The sequence below is a fragment of the Rattus norvegicus genome, chromosome 3 (assembly GCF_021556685.1).
Source record: "Rattus norvegicus strain SHRSP/BbbUtx chromosome 3, alternate assembly SHRSP_T2T, whole genome shotgun sequence".
Lineage (NCBI taxonomy): Eukaryota > Metazoa > Chordata > Mammalia > Rodentia > Muridae > Rattus > Rattus norvegicus.
The window spans coordinates 76,284,160-76,305,178 of NC_141536.1; the positions used below are offsets into that span (position 1 = coordinate 76,284,160).

Consider the following 21,019-nt stretch of genomic DNA (forward strand, 5'->3'; position numbering starts at 1 on the left):
CAGGGACTTTTGACAAAATATAGAAACCATTCTCTGTTCAAGATCTAGTGTAGAATGGTTATGCAGAGAAAACTAGCTCCAACTTCCTGGGTCAGGTGTAGATCGGTATCAGCCTTTGTTACAGATTAGAACTGTCTGTCATGCTCTCCTTCCTTCTGTGGTTTGGGAATTTACACATTTGGTTACTCCTAACTGTCCTTGAATTTGCTATGCAGCAGAGGGTTATCTTGAACTGCCTTTACCTTCCAAGTGCTACGATTACAGGCATGTAGCACCAGCCCCATTGCATTTTACTTCTTTTATAAGCTGAATGTTTCATTCTTCAAAGTTTCCTGTGTTGTGAACTGAGTTTGGGTGAAGTGAATTCTTTGCAGTAAGACAGCCCCAATGAAAAAAATGGAAAGGAAGCCTGTAATTTGGGGGCCCTCAGAGCGAAGTTTTAGAATCATTGCCTAAATATTGAAATGCCACCACTTGTTGTTTAGGGGGACATGGAGCTAAATTGAGAAGGGAGCACACATCTGCCTTGGTTGCTAAGAATATCCATCTCAACAGCTCACTCATACTGGAATTTTATTCTTGCTTTCATCCATCTTGGTTTCAGCAACAGTGTTTTTACCCTTTGACACTAGGGAATGAAGCCATGTTGTTAGACAAACATGCTAGGTAAGTCTGCCACTGAACTGTTACAGCTCCTAGGCCTTAAGGAGGTGAAAGAATGACAAGAGTTAGCTTATATTGTGCTTTTCTTCCCTGTGGTTTGAATTTGTGTCCCTAATAGACAGGGTTTGTTTGGTTTTTTTTTTTTTTTTTTTTTTTTTTTTGGTTCTTTTTTTCGGAGCTGGGGACCGAACCCAGGGCCTTGCGCTTCCTAGGCAAGCGCTCTACCACTGAGCTAAATCCCCAACCCCTGGTTTTTTGTTTTTTAATGATCACTTTTATTTATCATTTATTGATCATTTATTGGCTTTTGTTTTTTATTTCATTAGAAAAGCCAATAAATGCTGGCATTAGTGGGACACCTGTTTAATCCCACTACTTTCAAGGCAGAGGCTAGTTTACAGAGCAAGTTCTAGGACAGCCAGAGCTACCTGGTGGGAGAGTATAACTATTATTATATAATATGTTATAATATATATTATATTGCTGTTCCTTTTAATTTCTAGTAAAGATTCAGAAGTAGTGGGCATATTTTGCCTGTGTCCACCTGAGTGATTCTAAACCCGGGTTTTTAAAAGGCTTGTTTGATGAACTGCTGATTTATCACTGTACCCTCAGTACTATTAAAAAGAACATGGCCAGTCTAGCAGAAGCAGCTGGTCAATAACAGGATTTAGATGGCCAGTTCTTCTAACAGCTTGCCTCTGGCCTGCTTCTCTTGGTCTTACTGTTCCTTCTTTTATGACTGTTCTGGGATTAATTTGGACCCTGTTATTGCTAAACAAATGAAGACTAAATTTAAACCTAAGGCCGACAACTACCTCTTTAAAAAGCATTTTTCACCAGATGAGTCGAGGTGGGTTTTTTTGGTTGGTTACTTGTTGTTGTTGTTGTTGTTGTTGTTGTTGTTGTTGTTGTTGTTGTTGTTGTTTTGCCTATTTGCTTTTTCCTTCAGGTAATTTTAGCTCTGTGGGACCTTAAATACTGATTTATAGGGAGGACTTTGGATGATGTGAGAAAACTTTGTGTTTCTTCTGCTTTGTTAGCTACACTATCTTCATGAATCTGACACACTATTTATCTGACCGTGCACTTAGTACTGCTTCGCCAGGGAAAATCACACAAAACAAGCCTGGTGCATCAGCACTTTCATTGTGTGCTGAGCTGAGCCTCCCTTCACATGGTCGCATCCCCATTTTAGTCCAATACTCCCTTTCCCTGCCCCTTCCCCAGACCTGCCTCTTTCTGTGGCATTTACTGCTGCTTTCCCTGAGCTCCGTTTCCACTTTGTGTTTTTTGTGGGGCCCAGGAAGCTAAAGCTGTGTATATTTGTGGATCAGACAAGTGCAGCAAGTTATTATCATTGGCTTCTGAAGGGGACAGTGAGGTGATGGCTGCGTTTAAGTTGGATTTCCTTCCAGAAATGATGGTGGATCATTGCTCTTTGAATTCCAGTCCTGTGTAAGTATGTTTGTTGTCTAACTTTTATCATAAGCAGAGGGAACTGGGCTGTTATTATTGTTATTTGGTGAAACCGGTCCCGTAAAAGACTTCTTTAGAAAGCCTACACTTAATTTTCTTAATGACTTAGTCTAATTCTTATAACTGCTAATTGCCTCCAGGATGAAACTAAATTCTTTGCATGGGGGTACACTTGATATATGACTAGCAACATTAGTTCAAGTGTACTGGCTCCCGTCTCTTCAAACTGTAGAATGTTTACTCATATGACAGATTCCAAGGTGTTTTTTTTAACTGGCTTTACTGCTTTGACTGGGTATGCAATAGTTAAATAATCCTTTGGGAATTAAGTATCTTGTTATTCACTGTTTTTACTTACTTACCTTTTTTTTTTTTTTCTTTTTTTCTTTTTCTTTTTTTGGAGACAGGGTTTTGTGTAACCCAGGCTGGTCTGGAACTCCCTCTATAGCTGAAGATGACCTTGAGCTTCTGATCCTCCTGCTTCTACTTCCTGGGTGCTGGGATTGCAGGCATGAGCCACAAAGCTTAGTTTTGCCAGGCATAAAACCGAGAGCTTTGTGTATCTTAGGCAAACACTCTGTCATCTTCAGACCCCAGTTACTGTTTTTTGAGATAGGACCTACCTATGTAGCTGGATTAGCCTCGAGATCCTCTGTCACAGCAGCTGAGGGGCTGTGTTTACATACATGTACTGCCATGTCCCCCTAGTTTTTAACAATCATATTCTTAAGCTCCTGTCACAGAGAAAGCTGGTAGTTATGATATTACTTAGTGTTACATACAGCGTATTTTGTATACATAGAGTATATTGTGAAGTATAATTCTGAACCTTAATTTTCTCCTCCTATCTTCTTGCTAATTGAAAATACAATTCAGCATGTAATTTCAATAATATCAGGTTATCCTCATCATTAAAACAACAAATCATTAAAACAAAATTATATCACGTTTGATTGGCAGTTTGCTCAAATAAATTGTGGTGCAGAAATGGAAGACCTTGCTTAGCTAGCCCAAATATTAACCTGACTCTAAGTTGGGGTTATAGGGAATCTGAGTTCTGGACTTTGTAGAGAATGGTTCCATTTACAACTTCCATTTTCCATCAAACCTCAGTTCTGTATTGTTATCTTAATCAATGTCCTTGGTTTTATCCACTTTAAAAGTTCAAAATACCTTGAGATATCAAGTAAATGCACCTTTATTGAAAACCAAGAATGTTAAATGGGAGGACATTCCCTAGGTGTGAATCTTTGAAGTTGGGCCTCTCTGTTCCAATCACACAGGACAGGTGTGAGTAATAGCAAATATTTTGTGAGATAGTTTTGAGAGTCTTGAAGTTAGCCATATTGATCTTTTAAAATGGTTTGTATGTCTTCTCTATAGTCCTCCAAATAGTAATTAAATGTGCTTTGTTAAATGACAGTTCTTTACTACCAAATATTCAGCAATAGTTAAAAGGTTCTACAGTGTATATCAAGATTTAGTTCACAAAGTATGCCTGTATCTCGGATATATAATAGCTAAAATTGGAGTTTGTGGCTCAGATCATCTTGTGTTCTAGCAGTTTTTTTCCTGTGTTTTGCTGCTGCCTCTTGTTGAGCCTCCTAGTGTTTTCCTACCCCCTCCTTTGACCTTTCCTTTTTGTGCTAGAAATTAACTTACTGAGCAAACAAATGTTCTGAGCCATACAGCCTTTTTCCTTCCCTGTTTTCTTCATATAGGGTCTCATGTATCCCAGGCTGGCCTCTTAAATTGATGTGACTGTCATTTGCTTCTACTTCCAATTTTTTCAGAGTTTATGCTGGGGATCAAACTTGGGATTTCCAAGCACTCTACCAACTGAGCTACCAACCTCAGCCCATTTTACTGTTTGTTTGGTTGTTTGTTTGTTTGTTTGTTTCCTCTTTTTTCTTTTTTCTTTTTTTCAGAGCTGGGGACCGAACCCAGGGCCTTGCGCTTGCTAGGCAAGTGCTCTACCACTTAGCTAAATCCCCAACCCTATTTTACTGTTTTAGAGGTTAAACTAACCCACGATTCTATCTGTGAACTCTGAGACAGAACCACTGAGTGAACATCACTGGGAATTTAAAAATCCAGGTTAATTTTTTTGTTAAAGTAAGGTTCAAGACTGTATTTTAAGTATAATGTGTAGTTTTTAAATGTACTTTGAAGTTTGAAATAAATGGATTTACTGTGGGTACTTTGAACTAGCCAACTGTCATGTTTCATAGCCAAATCATTTGCATCTGTTCCTGTGGCCCATCTTCACCAAAGCTTTTTGTAAGGCTAACTGCTTTGGCTTTTGCCCCTATTCTGCAGATAAGGAACTCAGTTGGGAGAGGCTATGACTTGCTTGCTAAACATAAATGATGTCAACCTTAAACCTAATACTCTTTTTTTTTTTTTTTTGAAGGTGGGTAGCTAGACTAGGTATCAGTGAGTAGCATATAGTTTCTATGTCATTAGATCCCACTTCCATATGAATGAATGATACACTATGATAGAATGGAATTCATGAAGGGGGGGCATTGTACCTCTGACCCACATTCTCAGCCCCAGAATAAAGAATTCTTGAAAATGATACATGATGTGTGCTTGCTACCTCTTGAATGCTTCACTTAAGCAGTGTTTTTTAACTAGAGGTTAAGTCAGTAATTTGTGACTAAAGTTATTTTATCTAGGAATGTGATTGATCCATATAGCATTTTTCAATTTTTTTTTTTTTAAACAACACAGAAGTGATTAAAGAGTCCCAAAAGCTTCAGGGAGCTCGGGCACCTTCTTCCCGTTCTTCTGCTCAGTGTCTGTCTGGCTCTTCTTTGGTCGTGGTGAAATCTTCTGGTTGCTCTTCTTTCATTTGTTTACACATCAAGACATGGAGCTCTCTAAGGACCAGAGCCTCTAAGGGTGGGAAACCTCTGGCTCTCACTGTTTAACCTCCTTTCCTGGCTTCTGTGTTTCTCAGGACTCTACATTCTTTAATACCCTCAGTCCCTTAACTTGATTCTAAACCTGTCTATTGGATATCTTTGTCTGATGGCTTTCTTACAGAGAAACAATTTCCCAAATTGTCTACATTAGAATCCGTGACTCATAGTTTTTCTTCCTCACCTAAAGTTCCTTAAGCTCTTCATCCTAGTAGATCATGGTTTAAAGATGAAAATGGGAACAACTTTAAATAGAATTCCCCTGGTTTCCAAATTCTCTCCCCACCCCAGTTTATTTCTTCTAAATATGTGTATGCATGCACACATGTGTAACTGGGGTATGCAGGGCCCATTTTGTAGCCCTAGTTGTTCTGGAACTCATTGTGTAGACACACTCTAGTACTGAATTCGTAAGTGTCTATTTACCTTCCTGTCTCTGCCTCAGGAGTGCTGTCATTAAAGGCTTGCACCGTCATGCCTGACTCATTTCGTTTCTATTTTTGAGACTGTCAACTATAGAGCCCAGGTTGGCCTTAAGCTCCTGATGCACTCATCTTTACGTGCCCTATTCTAGGGTTATAGTTGTGAACAGTGCCAGTTTTGTTTGTTTGTTTGTTTGTTTGCTTTTTAAAGAAAAAATCTGATCATTTTCTTAATCTCGATTAAGAAATCTGTAATCCTAGTAGTTGGGAGCTAGAAGCTAGAGAGAGAAATGGGAGTTCAGAATCATTCTCAGCAACATAGGGAGTTCAAGGCCTGCCTGACCTGTATGTGTGACTGTTTTGTTTAAAAGCTAAAGGAAGGGAAGAAAAGAAAAGGTATTGAAATAAAATCTAAGCTCTTAGTGTATCACAGAAAATTTATCTTCTGAGTCTTTCCAACCTACCTCTTTATCTATCTTGATTCTTAATCATTTCTCTAACTCCCAAGTGCATTTCTTTTCTTCCTTTGTTCTCTCTTCTGGTCTTTGTCCTTCATCTCTTAGGTATTCAGTCCTGCATGCCACATATCATTTCTCCTAATCCCTGTCCCACACCCCTTTTCCAAATCAAGTTTTGCCATTAGCCGCATCTTTTACTTTTTTTTTTTTTTTTTTTTTTTTTGAGACAGTGTCTGGTAAGGTAGCCTTGGCTGGCCTGAAACTCAGAGATCTGCCTGCCTCCTGCTTCATTCAGTATTGCTGGGACCGAAGGTGTGCTTAGCCACCTTACCAAGTAACACAGAGTGTTTATATGCGGAGTAATTTGTTGGGTGTAGTGTTTTCACTTGTTTAGTATTATTCTCCGAGGTAGATTGTTGCTCATTTTTCATAGAACCACCATGGTGGTGTTGGTATTCTGACACCACAGTAAGAGCATAAGGTATTTTGTTTGTTTTGCTTTGTTTTGTTTTTTTGAGGTGGGACAACTAGAGGGAGATCTTACAAAATGAAAACCTTGACATTTTCTCTAAACTTCAGGGAAGAAGACTGCTTCAAAATTATATTATCAGCTATGCTGTTAGAGGATATTGAGCTAGAAACCTTTTTTAAGTATCTAGTAACAAGTCTCCCTTTATCCAAATTAAAATTATTTCCATACATCATATACATTTTCTGTCTTGTTCTCACAAGAAAAATAGGTGGTTAGTAACACAACCTCCTTTTTCTGAGCCCTTTATATTAAATCCTCTTTCTCCCTTCCTTGTCCACAGTACAGTGTATGCTGGGGCACTTGTTGAGGCTGGGGGGTAGCTAACTTTAGAATGTAATGTGAGTTTATATTTGCTAACAAGGTAAATGGGCGGGTGTCTGGAACTATTTCTGTTTGTATAATGAGCAAAGGGCAATCAACTACAGGTGAGTGACAAAATAATGAAAACTTTTGAAAATTATCGAGGGATGCATACATCTACCCAGGATGGTACTTGGCTGTAGAAAACCTATTTGGGTGCATGTGGAGGCCAGAGATTGATGTCTTCTCCCTCATTCTTTGAAAGAGAATCTCTTACTGATTCTGAAGCTCACAGTTTCAGCTAGACTGACTGAGCAGTGAGCTCTTTCTGTCTATTCCCCAGTGCTTGGGTCACAGAAGTGCTCCACTATACCCAGTTCTTCACGTGAGTGTGGGACTCTAAACTCAGGTCTCCTTACCTTTTTTTTTTTTTTTTTTTTTTTTTTTTAATTAAAACCGTGCTAGGTGGGTTCGGTCCCCAGCTCCGAAAAAAAAAAAAAAAAAAACGTGCTAGGGCCTGAATCCTGGTTTTTAGTATGCTAGATGAGTGAATGTTCTACCTGGAAATAATAACCTACAGGGAAAATTTTCTCCCTCCCTCCTTTACTTCCTTCCTTCTCTCTTTTCTCTCTTATACTGGGAACTATACCCAGTGCCTTAGGAATACTAGAAGAACACTGAAATTCATTTTCACCCTCAGGTGGTCTATTTATTCATTCATTTATTTATTTTAATGCAGTGATTACCTTCTTAAGGACAGACAGTACTGAACGCACATGTGCTAGGAGAATAGAATGGAAGATGCCTTTTTTTTTTTATTAAAGATTTTTCTATCTATTATATGTGAGTACACTGTAGCTGTCTTCAGACACACCAGGAGAGGGCATCAGATCCCATTACAGATGGATGTGAGCCACCGTGTGGTTGCTGGGATTTGAACTCAGGACCTCTGGAAGAGCAGTCAGTGCTCTTAACCGCTGAGCCATCTCTCCAGCCCAGGTGGGAAAGTGTTGCTCATCCCTTTACATCAATAACAGTTGAGGAAGTTTGAAACTATTTATTTGAATATATATTTATTTATTTATGTGGTTGCTTCTCTCAGATTTTAAATCTCTCCTTTTTAATGGTTTCCATATGTGCCAAGGAAATGCAAGGTTTTTTAAAATCTGTTTTTTACATTTATTTATTTAACTATTTAATATTGTGCGAAGGTCAAAGGACAACTTTAATTTGGAGTGAATGTTCTCCTATATGTAGATTCCAGGGATTGAACTTGAGTCCCCTGGCTTATCACTACCACCACTAACCCAATGTTAAAAAGGTTTTAATATGTTTCTTTATGCATGTATGTGTAGGAACATGTGTGGTGGGAGTTAATTCACTCCTAATACATGAATTCTGGGGTTTCAACTTGGATTGGTGTTTGTTGCTTTTACCTACTGAGCCATCATATCTCACTAACCTACTTTTAAAAATGATATTTAATCAAATTAATTAAGGTTTTGTAGACAGAATCTCAGTGTACCTCTGGCTAGCCTAGAATGCAGATAGATTGGTCTGTTTCTGCTTTCCCCTTTTGCGTGCTAGGATTAGAGGCAGAAGCACTCCATGCTTGTGGAGGTCACAGGACAGCCTGTGGGGTGGTTCTCTCCTCCACTATGTCCACCTGAGGAGCAAAGCCAAGCTGTCAGGCTTCTCAGCATTGAGCCATACCACTGACTGGTCTCCTCCACCTTTTTTTTTTTTTTTTTCTTCTTCTTAATTTGGTTAGGGCCCAGTGGTTAATTTGCTTTTCTTCCAGAGGACTCAAGCTCAGTTCCCAGTTGTCTTCCTGGATCACTCATACATGTGAAACAGAAAATTCTTTTTTTTTTTTTTTTTCTTTTTCCTTTTTCTTTTTTTTGGAGCTGGGGACCGAACCCAGGGCCTTGCGCCAGAAAATTCTTAATGTGTGTATATAAATAATTTTTCAAAGTAGCACACAAATTTATTGGTTTTATTTTGGCATTTTAAAATACGCACAATTATGTTTTATTCATTATACAATGCTTTAGAATTTACCAATGTATACCATGTCTAACAGTGTGTTGCTGACCCATATAAGTTAAGTGCCCAGTAAATATTGGAAGCAGGCATGAGTCAGTGAGTGATTGTAGTTCATGATATCTACAGCATGTTCAGTCTGTCTGAAAAGTCAAATCATCTAAGTAGTGCTTTTCAAACTGGTGGGCTACCTCATTGTTTACTCCATAGTAAAATGTAGAAAAAATATTTCCTTATGAAAACATTAGATGCGGCCAGTCAGTGGTCCCAGCACTTGGGAAGCAGAGGCAAAAGGATCTTTATGAGTTCCAGGACAGACAGGGCTACACAGAGAAACCCCTTGCCAGAGGAGGGGAGTGTTAAAATAAATAAAGAGATGTAAGCTTCTTTGTTATTTGTCATCATCAGTTTTAATTCATAATTGCTTAAGTTCAATTTTTGTGAATTGTGAATTGTGCTTTAAGTTCAATTTTGTGAATTCTAAAAAGCTTAAAAGTTGGTTCTGGTCTTTGGGCCTTGGTTCACATAGCACTGACCTAGATAATTCTTACAGTTACTGAGTTGGTATACAAAAAGGCAAAGGCTAGTTCATGCAGGAGAGTGGGCTTCAATGTTTTTAAAGATTTGAAGCTGGTCCTGGTGGTAAATAAAGGCCTGTAGTCTCAGGTACTAGGAAGTCTTAAGTCTGGAGAAAAACCAGCCGTGCCCTACAGCAGTGCTTCTCAACCTTCTTAATGCTTTGATCCTTTAATGCAGTTCCTCATGTTGTGGTGACCCCCAACAGTTATTTCTGTTGCTACTTTATAGCTGTGATTTTTGATACCATTATGAATCATAATGTAAATATCTGTTTTGCAATGGTCTTAGGTCACCAATGGTCTTAAGCCATCACTGTGAAAGGGTCATTTAACACACACACCCCAAGAGGTTGAGGACTACTGCTCTACCAGAGGAAGAGGAGGCATAAAGCCCAGTGGTAGAGTACTCTCGTAATTTGTATTGTAATTTGTATATATTATCCATGTTTTTGCTTTACACTGAATAGGCGATAGATGACTTGCACATATGGAAGGAAAAGAAAAGCCTGCGTAGTTGCAGCTTCTGTTATAATATAAACGAACAGACTTCTTCCTCTGATGAAAGAACTGCCAGCTTATTATTCAAACATGTCATGAGAACCACGGGGGTTCAGTTAATCTCTGTAATAGAAACATAATGAGACATCAGCAACATTTTGATAAAACGCTACTAAAACTGATAAAGTTGTTATGGTCTTGCCGTAAGAAGTGACACCATTGTTTCACTACTTAATGGTGCCTTTTACAAAAGATCTCTTTATTTTTATGTGCATTGGTGCTCTGCATGTCTGTGCAAGGGTTCTAGATCCTCTGGAACTGGACTTATAGACAGCTTGAGCTGCCATGTGGGTCCTGGGAATTGAAGTCAGGTCCTCTGGAAGAACAGCCAGCGCTGCTAACCACTTAGCCATCTCTCCAAAACCTGTTATATTTTTACAGTGACCTGCCATATTCCTTCCTTCCGTTCCTTCTTTCTTTTGTTTTCAGATAGTGTCTCTGTATAGCCCCCATTTTCCTCAGCCTCCCTGGTGCTGGAACACAGGCGTATACCACCAGCCTCCACCACCCATGGTTTTAATTGAGTATAAAGGAAAACCAATAAAACGATATAATCCAAGATGGGTATTACAACATGTGTGTGGAGACCAGAGGTGGCTTTTGTATCACTCTCCACTTTGTATTTGTTATTGTTCAGTTAGTTTATTGAGACAAGGTCTTGCTATATAACCCTGACTAGCAACTTGCTCTGTAGACCATGATGACCTCTGTCTCTGAAGTACTGGAATTAAAGGTTGCACTTCCATTCCTGGTTGCAACTTACCTTCTTCTTCTTCTTCTTCTTCTTCTTCTTCTTCTTCTTCTTCTTCTTCTTCTTCTTCTTCTTCTTCTTCTTCTTCTTCTTCTTCTGCTTTCTTGCTTTCTTGCTTTCTTGCTTTCTTGCTTTCTTGCTTTCTTGCTTTCTTGCTTCTTCCTCCTCCTTCTTCTTTCTTTCTTTCTTTCTTTCTTTCTTTCTTTCTTTCTTCTTTCTTCCTTCTTCTTTCTTTCTTTCTTCTTCTTTCTTCTTTCTTCCTTCCTCCTCCTCCTCCTCCTCCTCCTCCTCCTCTTCTTCTTCTTCTTCTTCTTCTTCTTCTTCTTCTTCTTCTTCTTCTTCTTCATCATCATCATCATCATCATCATCATCATCATCATCATCTTGACACAGGGTCTCACTGAACCTATAACTTGTCAGTTAGGCTAGATTGGCCAGCCAGGCAAGCCTGCAGAATAGAATCTTCTGTCTTTTCCCAGTGTTGGTGTGCCAGGCCCTTTCTATGATGCTGAATATCCAAACTCTGTCTTTGTGTTTGCTCTTTACTACTGGGTTGCTGCCCTGTTTGCTTCCAAAATAACTTTTTGATAGCTTGATCCTGTGGCAACTGTATAATCATAGGAAGTAGTAGCTGTCCTTTTGTTGTTGTTTTGAAACGTTTTCATGTAGCCACAACTGGCTTTAAATGCTCTGTGTAGCCACAGCTCTTCACTTCCCAAGCATCAGGATTATGAGTGTGTTCTACGACACCTGGGTATACTAGCTGTGCTCATAGTTGAGAGTCCTCTGTGTATAATACTCATTTTAGCGAGATTAATTGCTTAAATAAGAGGGTTTTGAGGACTAGTGATAGGGCTCAGTGATTAAGAGCATTGGCTACTCTTCCAGAGGACATGGGGTTCAATTTTCAATATCCACATGCCCCTCACAACTGTCTGTAATTTCAGTTTTAGGGGCTCTGACGTCCTTTTCTATCCCCTGCAGGCACCAGGCACACATGTGGTAGGTACACAGACAGACATTACATGCAAACACCACATACCCACATACATACAAATTTTAAAAAAAACAAAAAAGGAAAGAGAATTTCTTGGCACCATTAGCAAGAAATTTCTTCATTTCACACAACTATGAATGAAGCCCACTATACCAGGTGTAGCTAAAGGAGTGAGCAGGAAGGCTATGGATACAGCTCAGTGGTTGCCTGAGAGTCTGAGTTCATTCCCAGTACTACCTTTAATACCAGCAGAGGCAGGTAGATATCTGTGAGTTTGTGGCCAGTCTGTCTCAAAATACAAAAAGAAAAAAAAATAAGATTAAAATCATTATTACCTTTGAAGACTTACCAGTTCTTAGGGAGGTTTCTTAGAGCCACAGGATGACTGAAGATTTTTGCTATGTAATAGAGATGGAAATTTAATACTGATGTCACTTTGGTTGGTGTTTTTTTTGTTTGTTTGTTTTGTTTTTTTTTTTGTTGTTGTTGTTGTTTTTTTTTTCTTTTTTTCGGAGCTGGGGACCGAACCCAGGGCCTTGCGCTTCCTAGGCAAGCACTCTACCGCTGAGCTAAATCCCCAACCCCTGTTTTTTGTTTTTAATGATAGGATTTTTTTTTTTAATTTTTTTTTTTTACATATATATGTGAGTACACTGTCGCTGTCTTCAGACACACCAGAAGAGGGCATCAGATCCCATTACAGGTGGTTGTGAGCCACCATGTGGTTGCTGGGAATTGAACTCAGGACCTCTGGAAGGGCCATCTCTCCAGCCCCAGTGATAGGATCTTTATGTGCAGCCCAGATTGGCCTTGAACTTGAGGCAGCCAAACTGCATCTCAAATGCTAGAGTTACAGGCTTAACACTACACCTGATAACTACTTAATGCTGGATTCAGCAAAAGTGATAGGAGAAATACACTCTGGGTGTTCACTTAGAAAAGATGTATAAATTAAGGCATAGAAGTTAAATGGCTTTCATAGATTCAACATTCCTTGCTAGTTTTGAAGAATTTAAAATGTTAGTTTGAGATGTTAAATTTTAAATGTAAGATTTTAAAATAGTAGGAAAGACTGGGAATGGGCGGTGCCTTTTGAAGAGACATTTAGGAGTAAGAGTGCCCTAAGTTCTGGACAATTTTCAGGGAAGGAATAAAGTTATCCAAGTAGGAGTGTCATAGGACTGGAAGAAGTTATGGAATTTGAAATAGCTGTAGTTGGTGGGAAATTCAGTGTAAGTCTCAGAGAAACAGTAAATACTAGCTAGATAATTCAGAAACACACTAGGATGACAGCAGCTTCTGCTACAGTCAGTTTGGCAGTTTAATAAGAGGGACAGCTAACTTATAAGCATGCTTGATGCTTAGCTTTTAAAGCTGTCATTCTGGGAGTTGGATTTAGCTCAGCGGTAGAGCGCTTGCCCAGCTCCGGGGAAAAAAAGCTATCATTCTGGTGAATTCTTAGCGTGGATTTTGGAAATTAATGCATCTTTTTTTAACATCTACTTTAAATATGTTTAAAAGTCCTGAATCTTAACCTGTAATTATTAATCCTTTGTTACTATACAGACATTTAAAAATCCTTATTAGCCTGATGGGATGACTTAGTACATAAAGTACTTGCCTGGCAACAAGAATTCAATCTCCAGAACTACATAAAGGAGGAGGGATAGAACTGACTCCACAGAGGGTCTCCCATCCTCTGCTACCCATGACACACACAAATAATAAATAAAATTTTAAAAGGTTTATTGTACTTAGTTGTATTCAGATATTATTAAAATTTGATGTAGGGCCAGGCATGGTGGTGTACATCTTTAATATCAGCACTTGGTAGACACAGGCAATAGGATCAATGAGTTCAAGACCAGCCTGATTCTTGAAAGTTTTAGGACATCCAGAGCTATACAGAGAAACTCTGCCTTGAAAAACCAAACAAAACAAAAAAACAACAAACTGATCAATCTTTGGGAGCTTTACTTTATAGGTCCTTAGAACTCTCATATTAGAAAAGACATGTGACACTGTCGGTTTCTTTTTTTTTTGGTTCTTTTTTCGGAGCTGGGGACCGAACCCAGCGCCTTGCGCTTCCTAGGCAAGCACTCTATGTCAGTTTCTTTAAAACTGAGTGTGTCTTAATCACAATGGTAAATTTAGTTTGTAGTAGAATTGACAAAATTCAGGTAAGTTAAGTCGGAGTAGTGAGTAAAGTAGATTTTTTTTCCTGTGTTTCAAAAAGTTGTTGAAAATCTTTAGAGAAAAAAAAACTCCTGTGGTATGCAATATCAATAACCTCTCACTTTATCTCATGCAGCTCAAAGAAAATGAACGGCACCCTGGACCACCCAGACCAACCAGATCTTGATGCTATCAAGATGTTTGTGGGCCAGGTTCCAAGGACCTGGTCGGAGAAAGACTTGAGGGAGCTTTTTGAGCAGTATGGTGCTGTCTATGAAATCAACATCCTAAGGGATAGGAGCCAAAACCCTCCTCAGAGCAAAGGTAAGCTCTTTTTACTTTATTTTATTTTATTTTTTTCTTTTACTATATGGAGTCGGAGAACAAGTTGAGATAACTAGGTTCTTTCCATTATGTGGTCCAGGACCATAACTCAAGGTTAGGTTTGTCAGGAGCCCCTTTACTACCAGCAAGTACTTTTACCCATGGAACAGGCTTGCTGGCCAGGGTTTTGGTTTAGTATAGATAAATGGGTTTTAACTTTCTTGTGTTTGTTTTGTCTGAGACTGGGTGTCTAGAGCTCTGGGGGTCCTGGAACTTGCTGTGTAGACCAGACTGGCTTTCAACTCAAGATATGCCTCTGCCTCTGCCTCTGCCTCTGCCTCTGCCTCTGCCTCTGCCTCTGCCTCTGCCTCTGCCTCTCGGGCTCTGCCTCTCGGGCTCTGCCTCTCCTCCTCGGCCTCGGCCTCGGCCTCGTTTGGATTAGAGGGCACCATCATACCTAGCAGGGTTTTTAATTCCTGTATCACACTATGCCTCCCATCTCTGCTTGACAGGATGTCTGTGGTTATATGGGATGGTGTCCTTTATATTAACTATTATTTTCTAATCCAAACACATTTAATGGCTTAACAAAATATTAAGGTGACCACATGTGTATGATAAGATGCATCTGGGCAGTTCTTTGTCAGTGCTCACAGAGAAACATTTACAGGATAGTATATCAACTGAGAATGGCATCATTTTAGGCATCATTTTGGCAATAGCCTACAAAATGGATAGGAAAAGAAAGATTAGATCTGAAACCATGGTTGAAAGTCTGGAGAGAAGGTACAGCAATTAGGTGCTCTGGTTGCATTTAACAGAGAATCCAGGTTCAGTTCTCACAGTGCCTCACAGCAGGTTGTAAATTCAGGCTGAAGGGATCTAATGCCCTCTTTTGGCCTCCTCAATACAGGCATATATGATACACAGACAAAACACTCATACACATAAAATAAAAAAAATGTTTAAATTGGTTGTGATAGAAGGAGTAGTTTGTTCTGAGCATGCAGGAAAGGAGGAGTTCGGGCTGGAGAGATGGCTCAGCGGTTAAGAGCACCCGACTACTCTTCCAGAGGTCCTGAGTTCAATTCCCAGCAACCACATGGTGGCTCACAACCATGTGTAAAGAGATCTGATGCCCTCTTCTGGTGTATCTGAAGACAGCTACAGTGTACTTATATATAATAAATGAATAAATCTTTAAAAAAAAAAAGAAAGAAAGAAACTAGGAAAGGAGGAGTTCTAGAAACCCAGGCTGCCAGAGTAGTAACTGTCTAGCTTGGTTGTGACTAGGTCCTGTTCCTCAGCATGTTACTTAGTTTGTGGTAGGTAGGACGGGTTAAATGGAATGGCACATATCCTTTGTAAAGGGAGCCTTGTAGTAGCCAAGCATGGTCGTGTATACTGTAATCTCTACTCTTAGTAGGTGGAGGCAAGAGTTCAAGGACGTCCTTGATAACATGAAATTCAAAGCCAGGCTATGTTGTATGAGATCTTGTCTCAAGGGGGGAGGGGAGGGGATTTTCCAGAGAAGTTGCAGAAGCATCAAAAGAAGATTTCTACTGACTACAAGGAAGCTAGAAATAAACCTAGAGCTGTAATAGATTAAAACAAAGAAAGATGCTTAAGAAGTCACGCCCTTCGCCAGGTGGTCATGGCACACACCTTAATCCCAAGAACTGGAAGACAGAGACAGGCGAATCTCTGAGTGTGAGACCAGCTTGGGGTACAGAGCTAGTTTCAGGACAGCCAGGGCTACACAGAGAAAACCTGTCATGACAACACCCCTACTGACCCCCCAAAAGGTAACCCCTTCCACCCAGCCTTTTCTCCCCTCAGTTTTAATAAGCTCATTCATTTCTTGAATTTCAGCAACAGCGTAGGGATAGAAATATTTATTCTAAGAATTGTGTTTTCAAAGCACTAATTTGATTTTGCATAATCGTGTTTATTCAGGGTGCTGTTTTGTTACATTTTACACCCGTAAAGCTGCATTAGAAGCTCAGAATGCTCTCCACAACATGAAGGTTCTACCTGGGGTAAGAGTTTTTTAAGTTAAAGTGTTTTTAACGTTTGTGCATGGGGCATGCTTGTGCATGTTAGGCTCATACTGAAAAGCATTCTGGAGGAAAGGTACTTGCTGTGAGAATTACTGTGAAAAGACTTTTCACATTTCAAAGAAGATAGACCAAAAATAGTTCTCGCTGCCAAGATTTTAACTTTATGACTCACATTCTGTCTGTTCTTATATTTTGTTGAGTTAAGATCATTGGGCAGACATGAGTCCAGAGCAAATTCTAAAGCTGTTGTTTTGGTCTACTTTTTAGAGTCTATATTTTATTTTAATTTTTGTTAATTTTATTAAAGTCATTAATGGGGTTGGAGAATGACATGAGTGGATTTCCTTTTCAGATGCATCACCCTATACAGATGAAACCCGCGGACAGTGAGAAGAACAACGGTAAGCACACATCAAGTCTGCTCAGCGGGAGGGAGACTTCTTCCTCTTCCGTCTGCTATTCTTAGGGCATGTATATTGAGCTGTGTTACAAAAGCCTACTTTTCTCAGTTTTAATAAGTGAGAAAGATAGAGTTAATAATAGGGAAAATATTTTATACAGAGTTACAGAGAAAATATTTTATGCGCGCGCGCGCACACACACACACAGAAACACACACAGGCGTATGTACGTACTTGGGTCATATGAGACCATATTTCAAAAACAGTCAGATAGACAAACAGAAAACATAGAATGCCCTTGATAAGGATGATTTCTTATGGACAAAATTAAGGAGGAAAGTGGGGCGTCTGGGCAGAAGACACATAGTGCTTTAGGAGAATTTTCTGAGCTTAGTAGGGACGAGTCTATGGTCAGTGCAGTTGCCAAGATGCTGCAGTCCAGCCACAAGTTACAACCTAGGTACTTTTAGGAGCCAGAGATAAATTCAGACTTGTAGTGTCATCTGTAGAAGCTAAACATAATGGTAGTGGTCAGAAAACTATAAATAATCTTTGTTTTACTTCCACACTAAACTTAAAGAAGTGCAAGTCTTAACGAGTTCGTCATAAGCTAAAATCAAAGTTCAGCAGGAAGCTCAGAGAGTAGTTTGTCTTAGAACCACTGGGAAAAGATATGCAGAAATTTCAGAGGCTGCCCTACTGACAGCTGTGCTTGATGCCATCCTTGAGGACTAACTGTACTTTCTGAGTGAGATTGTGGGAATTGTACAGATAGACTCCACCTGAAATTGGGTGGTAGCTGGCTCATACCAGTTCACTTAAAATAAACAATGTGGTAGAAAGCTCTGAGGCTTTTAAATTAAATTAAAGAAAACATTGTTTTCTTGCTAGGTTGTGCATTTGTGACTTTTAAATTCTCAAGAGTTCCAGTTAGAAGCACAAATGACGTAGGAGGCAAAGACATAGAGATACCTGGTCGAGAGCTGGGGTAGGGAAGGAGGGAAAAATACAAAAGACCAAATATTATTCACAGTGTAAGGACATTTTTAAAAAATTTTAAATGTTGGAAAAGGAAAGTAGGAAGTTCTCAATTGAAGTAACTTCTGTTTATTGATCATATCAAGTGTGAAAGCCTTTTCATGACACTGCTAGTACAAGCATATTAAGGGCAAGGCAAGATACTAAGAGCTTTGCATTTAATGTCTACAAGATTAGCCTTTGCGGTAACCTGCCTGTCTGTCAGTCACACACTGACTGGTGAATTAACTTGAACAAGAGCACAATTTCTCCAAATCTTATGGAAATCTTCCAAATATGTATAATTTTAAGTTACCATTGTTAAATCATTGTATAGTTGGTTGTTGTAATTTTACACCATTGTTATAAAATTATGGGAAGAAGAAATGTGTCTTAGAATCTGTGAGGTGGATGTTATGAGACATGGTCAGTATTCAAACCCAAGAGATTTGGTTCTTGACTGCCTTTTATTGATAAGCCTTTTGTGTTTTACTCTTTTAGCTGTGGAAGACAGGAAGCTGTTTATTGGTATGATTTCCAAGAAGTGTACTGAAAATGACATCCGAGTCATGTTTTCTTCGTTTGGACAGATTGAAGAGTGCCGGATATTGCGGGGACCTGATGGCTTGAGCAGAGGTGGTACATTTTTAGAGCTTTTAAAACAGATACTTGTCTTAAATTGAAGTCTTATTTAACTGAACTAGTGGAAGACAGGTCCCTAGCCACCATAGATGAAGTGCTTGAGCCTGCTACCTCCTGCTGTACACCTTGATCTTGTCGATCTCTCTAAGTTGATCCCTCCAATATTTTCCCCATATTATCTAAGGAGTTCTGTCCTCAGATTCTCTTGATGTCCAAAATGGAATTGTTCTCTTCCACATTTACGACTAGAGTGAACTGAGACTCTGCTTCTCTCTCAGAGCCTCCTATTTGTTGTTCCTTGGTAGTCTTTAGTACCTTATCATGTATCTACTGAACAAGCTTTCAAACCCCTGAAAAGCAGGACCATATTTGTATGGCCAGGATGATAGTTGACACACAGTAAGTTAGATATTCAGTCAGTGTCTGTCAGATAAACTTCTAAACAAATGAACATTGATTATTTTCTTGCCAGGTTGTGCATTTGTGACTTTTACAACAAGAACCATGGCACAGACAGCTATCAAAGCAATGCACCAAGCACAGACCATGGAGGTAAGGAGCAGAGCGGTGGAAGAGGAGAAACACCCCTTGCCTGACAGTGACAGGATAGCTGCCTATCAAAGTCTAGCAGCTGGTACAACACGATCACCCTGAAACTTAAAATAGTCTCTCTTAGGATGTAAAATATATGTTTAAAATTATGGGGCTAAGTGGTTCAGAGCACCTGATGTTCTTGCAGAGGAATTGTGTTTGATCTCACAACCATCTGTAACTACACTCCTAGAGGCCAATCGCCCTCTTCTGGCCTCTGTAGATATTGTGGATGCATGAGGTGCACATACATCCCAAGTGGAGAAAACACACGTGTAAAGTAAATAAATCTTTTAAAAGTTAATAGCATGTCGGAGCCAGAAATGATGATGAATGCTTATAGGCCCAGTGATTCTGGCTAAGACAGGAGGAGCCCAGTAGTAGGTCAGTACCAATTTGAGCAACATAGTAAGATCTCCCTATTTTAAAAATAGAGGGGCTGGGGATTTAGCTCAGTGGTAGAGCGCTTACCTAGGAAGCGCAAGGCCCTGGGTTTGGTCCCCAGCTCCGAAAAAAAGAACAAAAAAAAAAAAAGATGTAAAAAAAATAGAGAATGATTGTTTGAAATAAATTGCATTTCCTACTCTTGTCTTATCAGAAGAGTCACTGATGGGTAGTATTTCTTCTCTTGGCCCAGGAAATATGTTATTTTAAATTGTGTGTGTCTGTCCACCTGTCTGTCCACAGATGCATGTAGAGATCAAAGAACAATGTGTAGAGGTTTGTTTTTCCCTTCCATACACTCTATGGGTTTCAGAGAGCAAACTCAGGTCATCAAGCTTGGCAACAGTCATTGTTACTCACTGAGCCATCTCTCTGGCCCCAAAAGAAGGAATTTGACCCTTTGGTTTTGGTGTTTATAGGGTTGCTCATCCCCCATGGTGGTAAAGTTTGCTGACACCCAGAAGGACAAAGAACAGAAGAGAATGGCCCAGCAGCTCCAGCAGCAGATGCAGCAGATTAGTGCAGCGTCTGTGTGGGGGAACCTGGCTGGTCTGAACACACTTGGGCCCCAGTACTTAGCAGTGAGTTCTGTGGTTTGCTTTCTGCAGACTTTGCAAGCTCCCAGCTGTTTCTTCTGCTGCTCTCTTTAGCTAACAAATAGTGTTATTTCAACTTTGGGCATGTATAGATTTTACATAAGAATTTAGGTAATGTCATTAAGTGGTACTAGTCTGTCTCCTTTATGGTTCCATATTGAGGCTTTTGTTACAATTAGAATGTTGATTTTAATTTAAAGAATTATAAGTATCTCATTTTCTATATCTTTTTATATGTGCAATGATCATCAAAATTTTTATTAAGTCCCCTAAAACATGATAGATATATCTTTCAGCAGACTAAAAGATCCTGAGATTAAAATTAGGATACTATTAAATGAGAGTTAGAGGATATATTTGCATTTTCCAAATTGTAAATATGTTCCCTTTGATTGATTTCTCTAATGACTTTGAGTCATACAATCTAAAAGAAGATCCAGCTCAATAATCATTATTTAGGTTATATTTTATCATAATCTTATAAGGGATTATTAGATTTGTGAGTCACGAAAGAAGGCATCTTTGTCCATAGTTGCACATGACTATAGTTCCAGTGCCTGGGAGATCAAGGCAGAAAGATCATGAGTTCTAAGTTAACCTGTGATCCACATTGAGTTCCTGGCCAGACTGAAACCTCTTCTCAGATTTCCTCTGAGAGGTTTCCTCTGAAGCTAAAATGGTGAGACCATTGAGTCTGTATGGATAATTTGGAAATGATCATATAGGGATAACAAATGCAGTCATTTATTCTTTCAAATACTGATTTTGTGTGGAAACAAGAAAGATAATTATTTCTGTTGACACATGCCAAGTTTTAATTAATTTGATGCTCACTGGTTTCCATTTCTAAAATCTTAGAACTATCAGTTTATTCTAGCTAGAATATCTTTAAAACGAGATTTTAAAAAAGGGGTAAGGGTTGATATATATTTCAATAGACTAAATTATTTTTACTGCTAGGAACATTGAGAGAGATTATAGTTTTCTATCAGAATAATGCTTTGGAGAATTATCTCTAGCCAGGTGTGGTGGCGCATGCCTTTAATCTCAGCACTCGGGAG

The 21,019-nt window shown here is 39.2% G+C and overlaps 1 protein-coding gene across 51 annotated transcripts in view; it reads left to right on the forward strand.

Moving 5' to 3' along the window:
• Positions 1–21,019, forward strand: part of Celf1 (CUGBP, Elav-like family member 1) — a 74,621-nt gene that overhangs the window by 40,557 nt on the left and 13,045 nt on the right. For 24 of the 51 annotated variants that reach the window (XM_087653159.1, XM_087653157.1, XM_087653164.1 and 21 more), the window contains 7 exon segments: positions 1,970–2,121; positions 14,020–14,207; positions 16,164–16,246; positions 16,620–16,668; positions 18,187–18,321; positions 18,800–18,879; positions 19,782–19,943. In XM_087653159.1, the coding sequence (XP_087509285.1) occupies positions 2,051–2,121; positions 14,020–14,207; positions 16,164–16,246; positions 16,620–16,668; positions 18,187–18,321; positions 18,800–18,879; positions 19,782–19,943 (768 nt within the window). In that variant the 5' untranslated portion in view covers positions 1,970–2,050. 51 annotated transcript variants of the gene reach the window in all.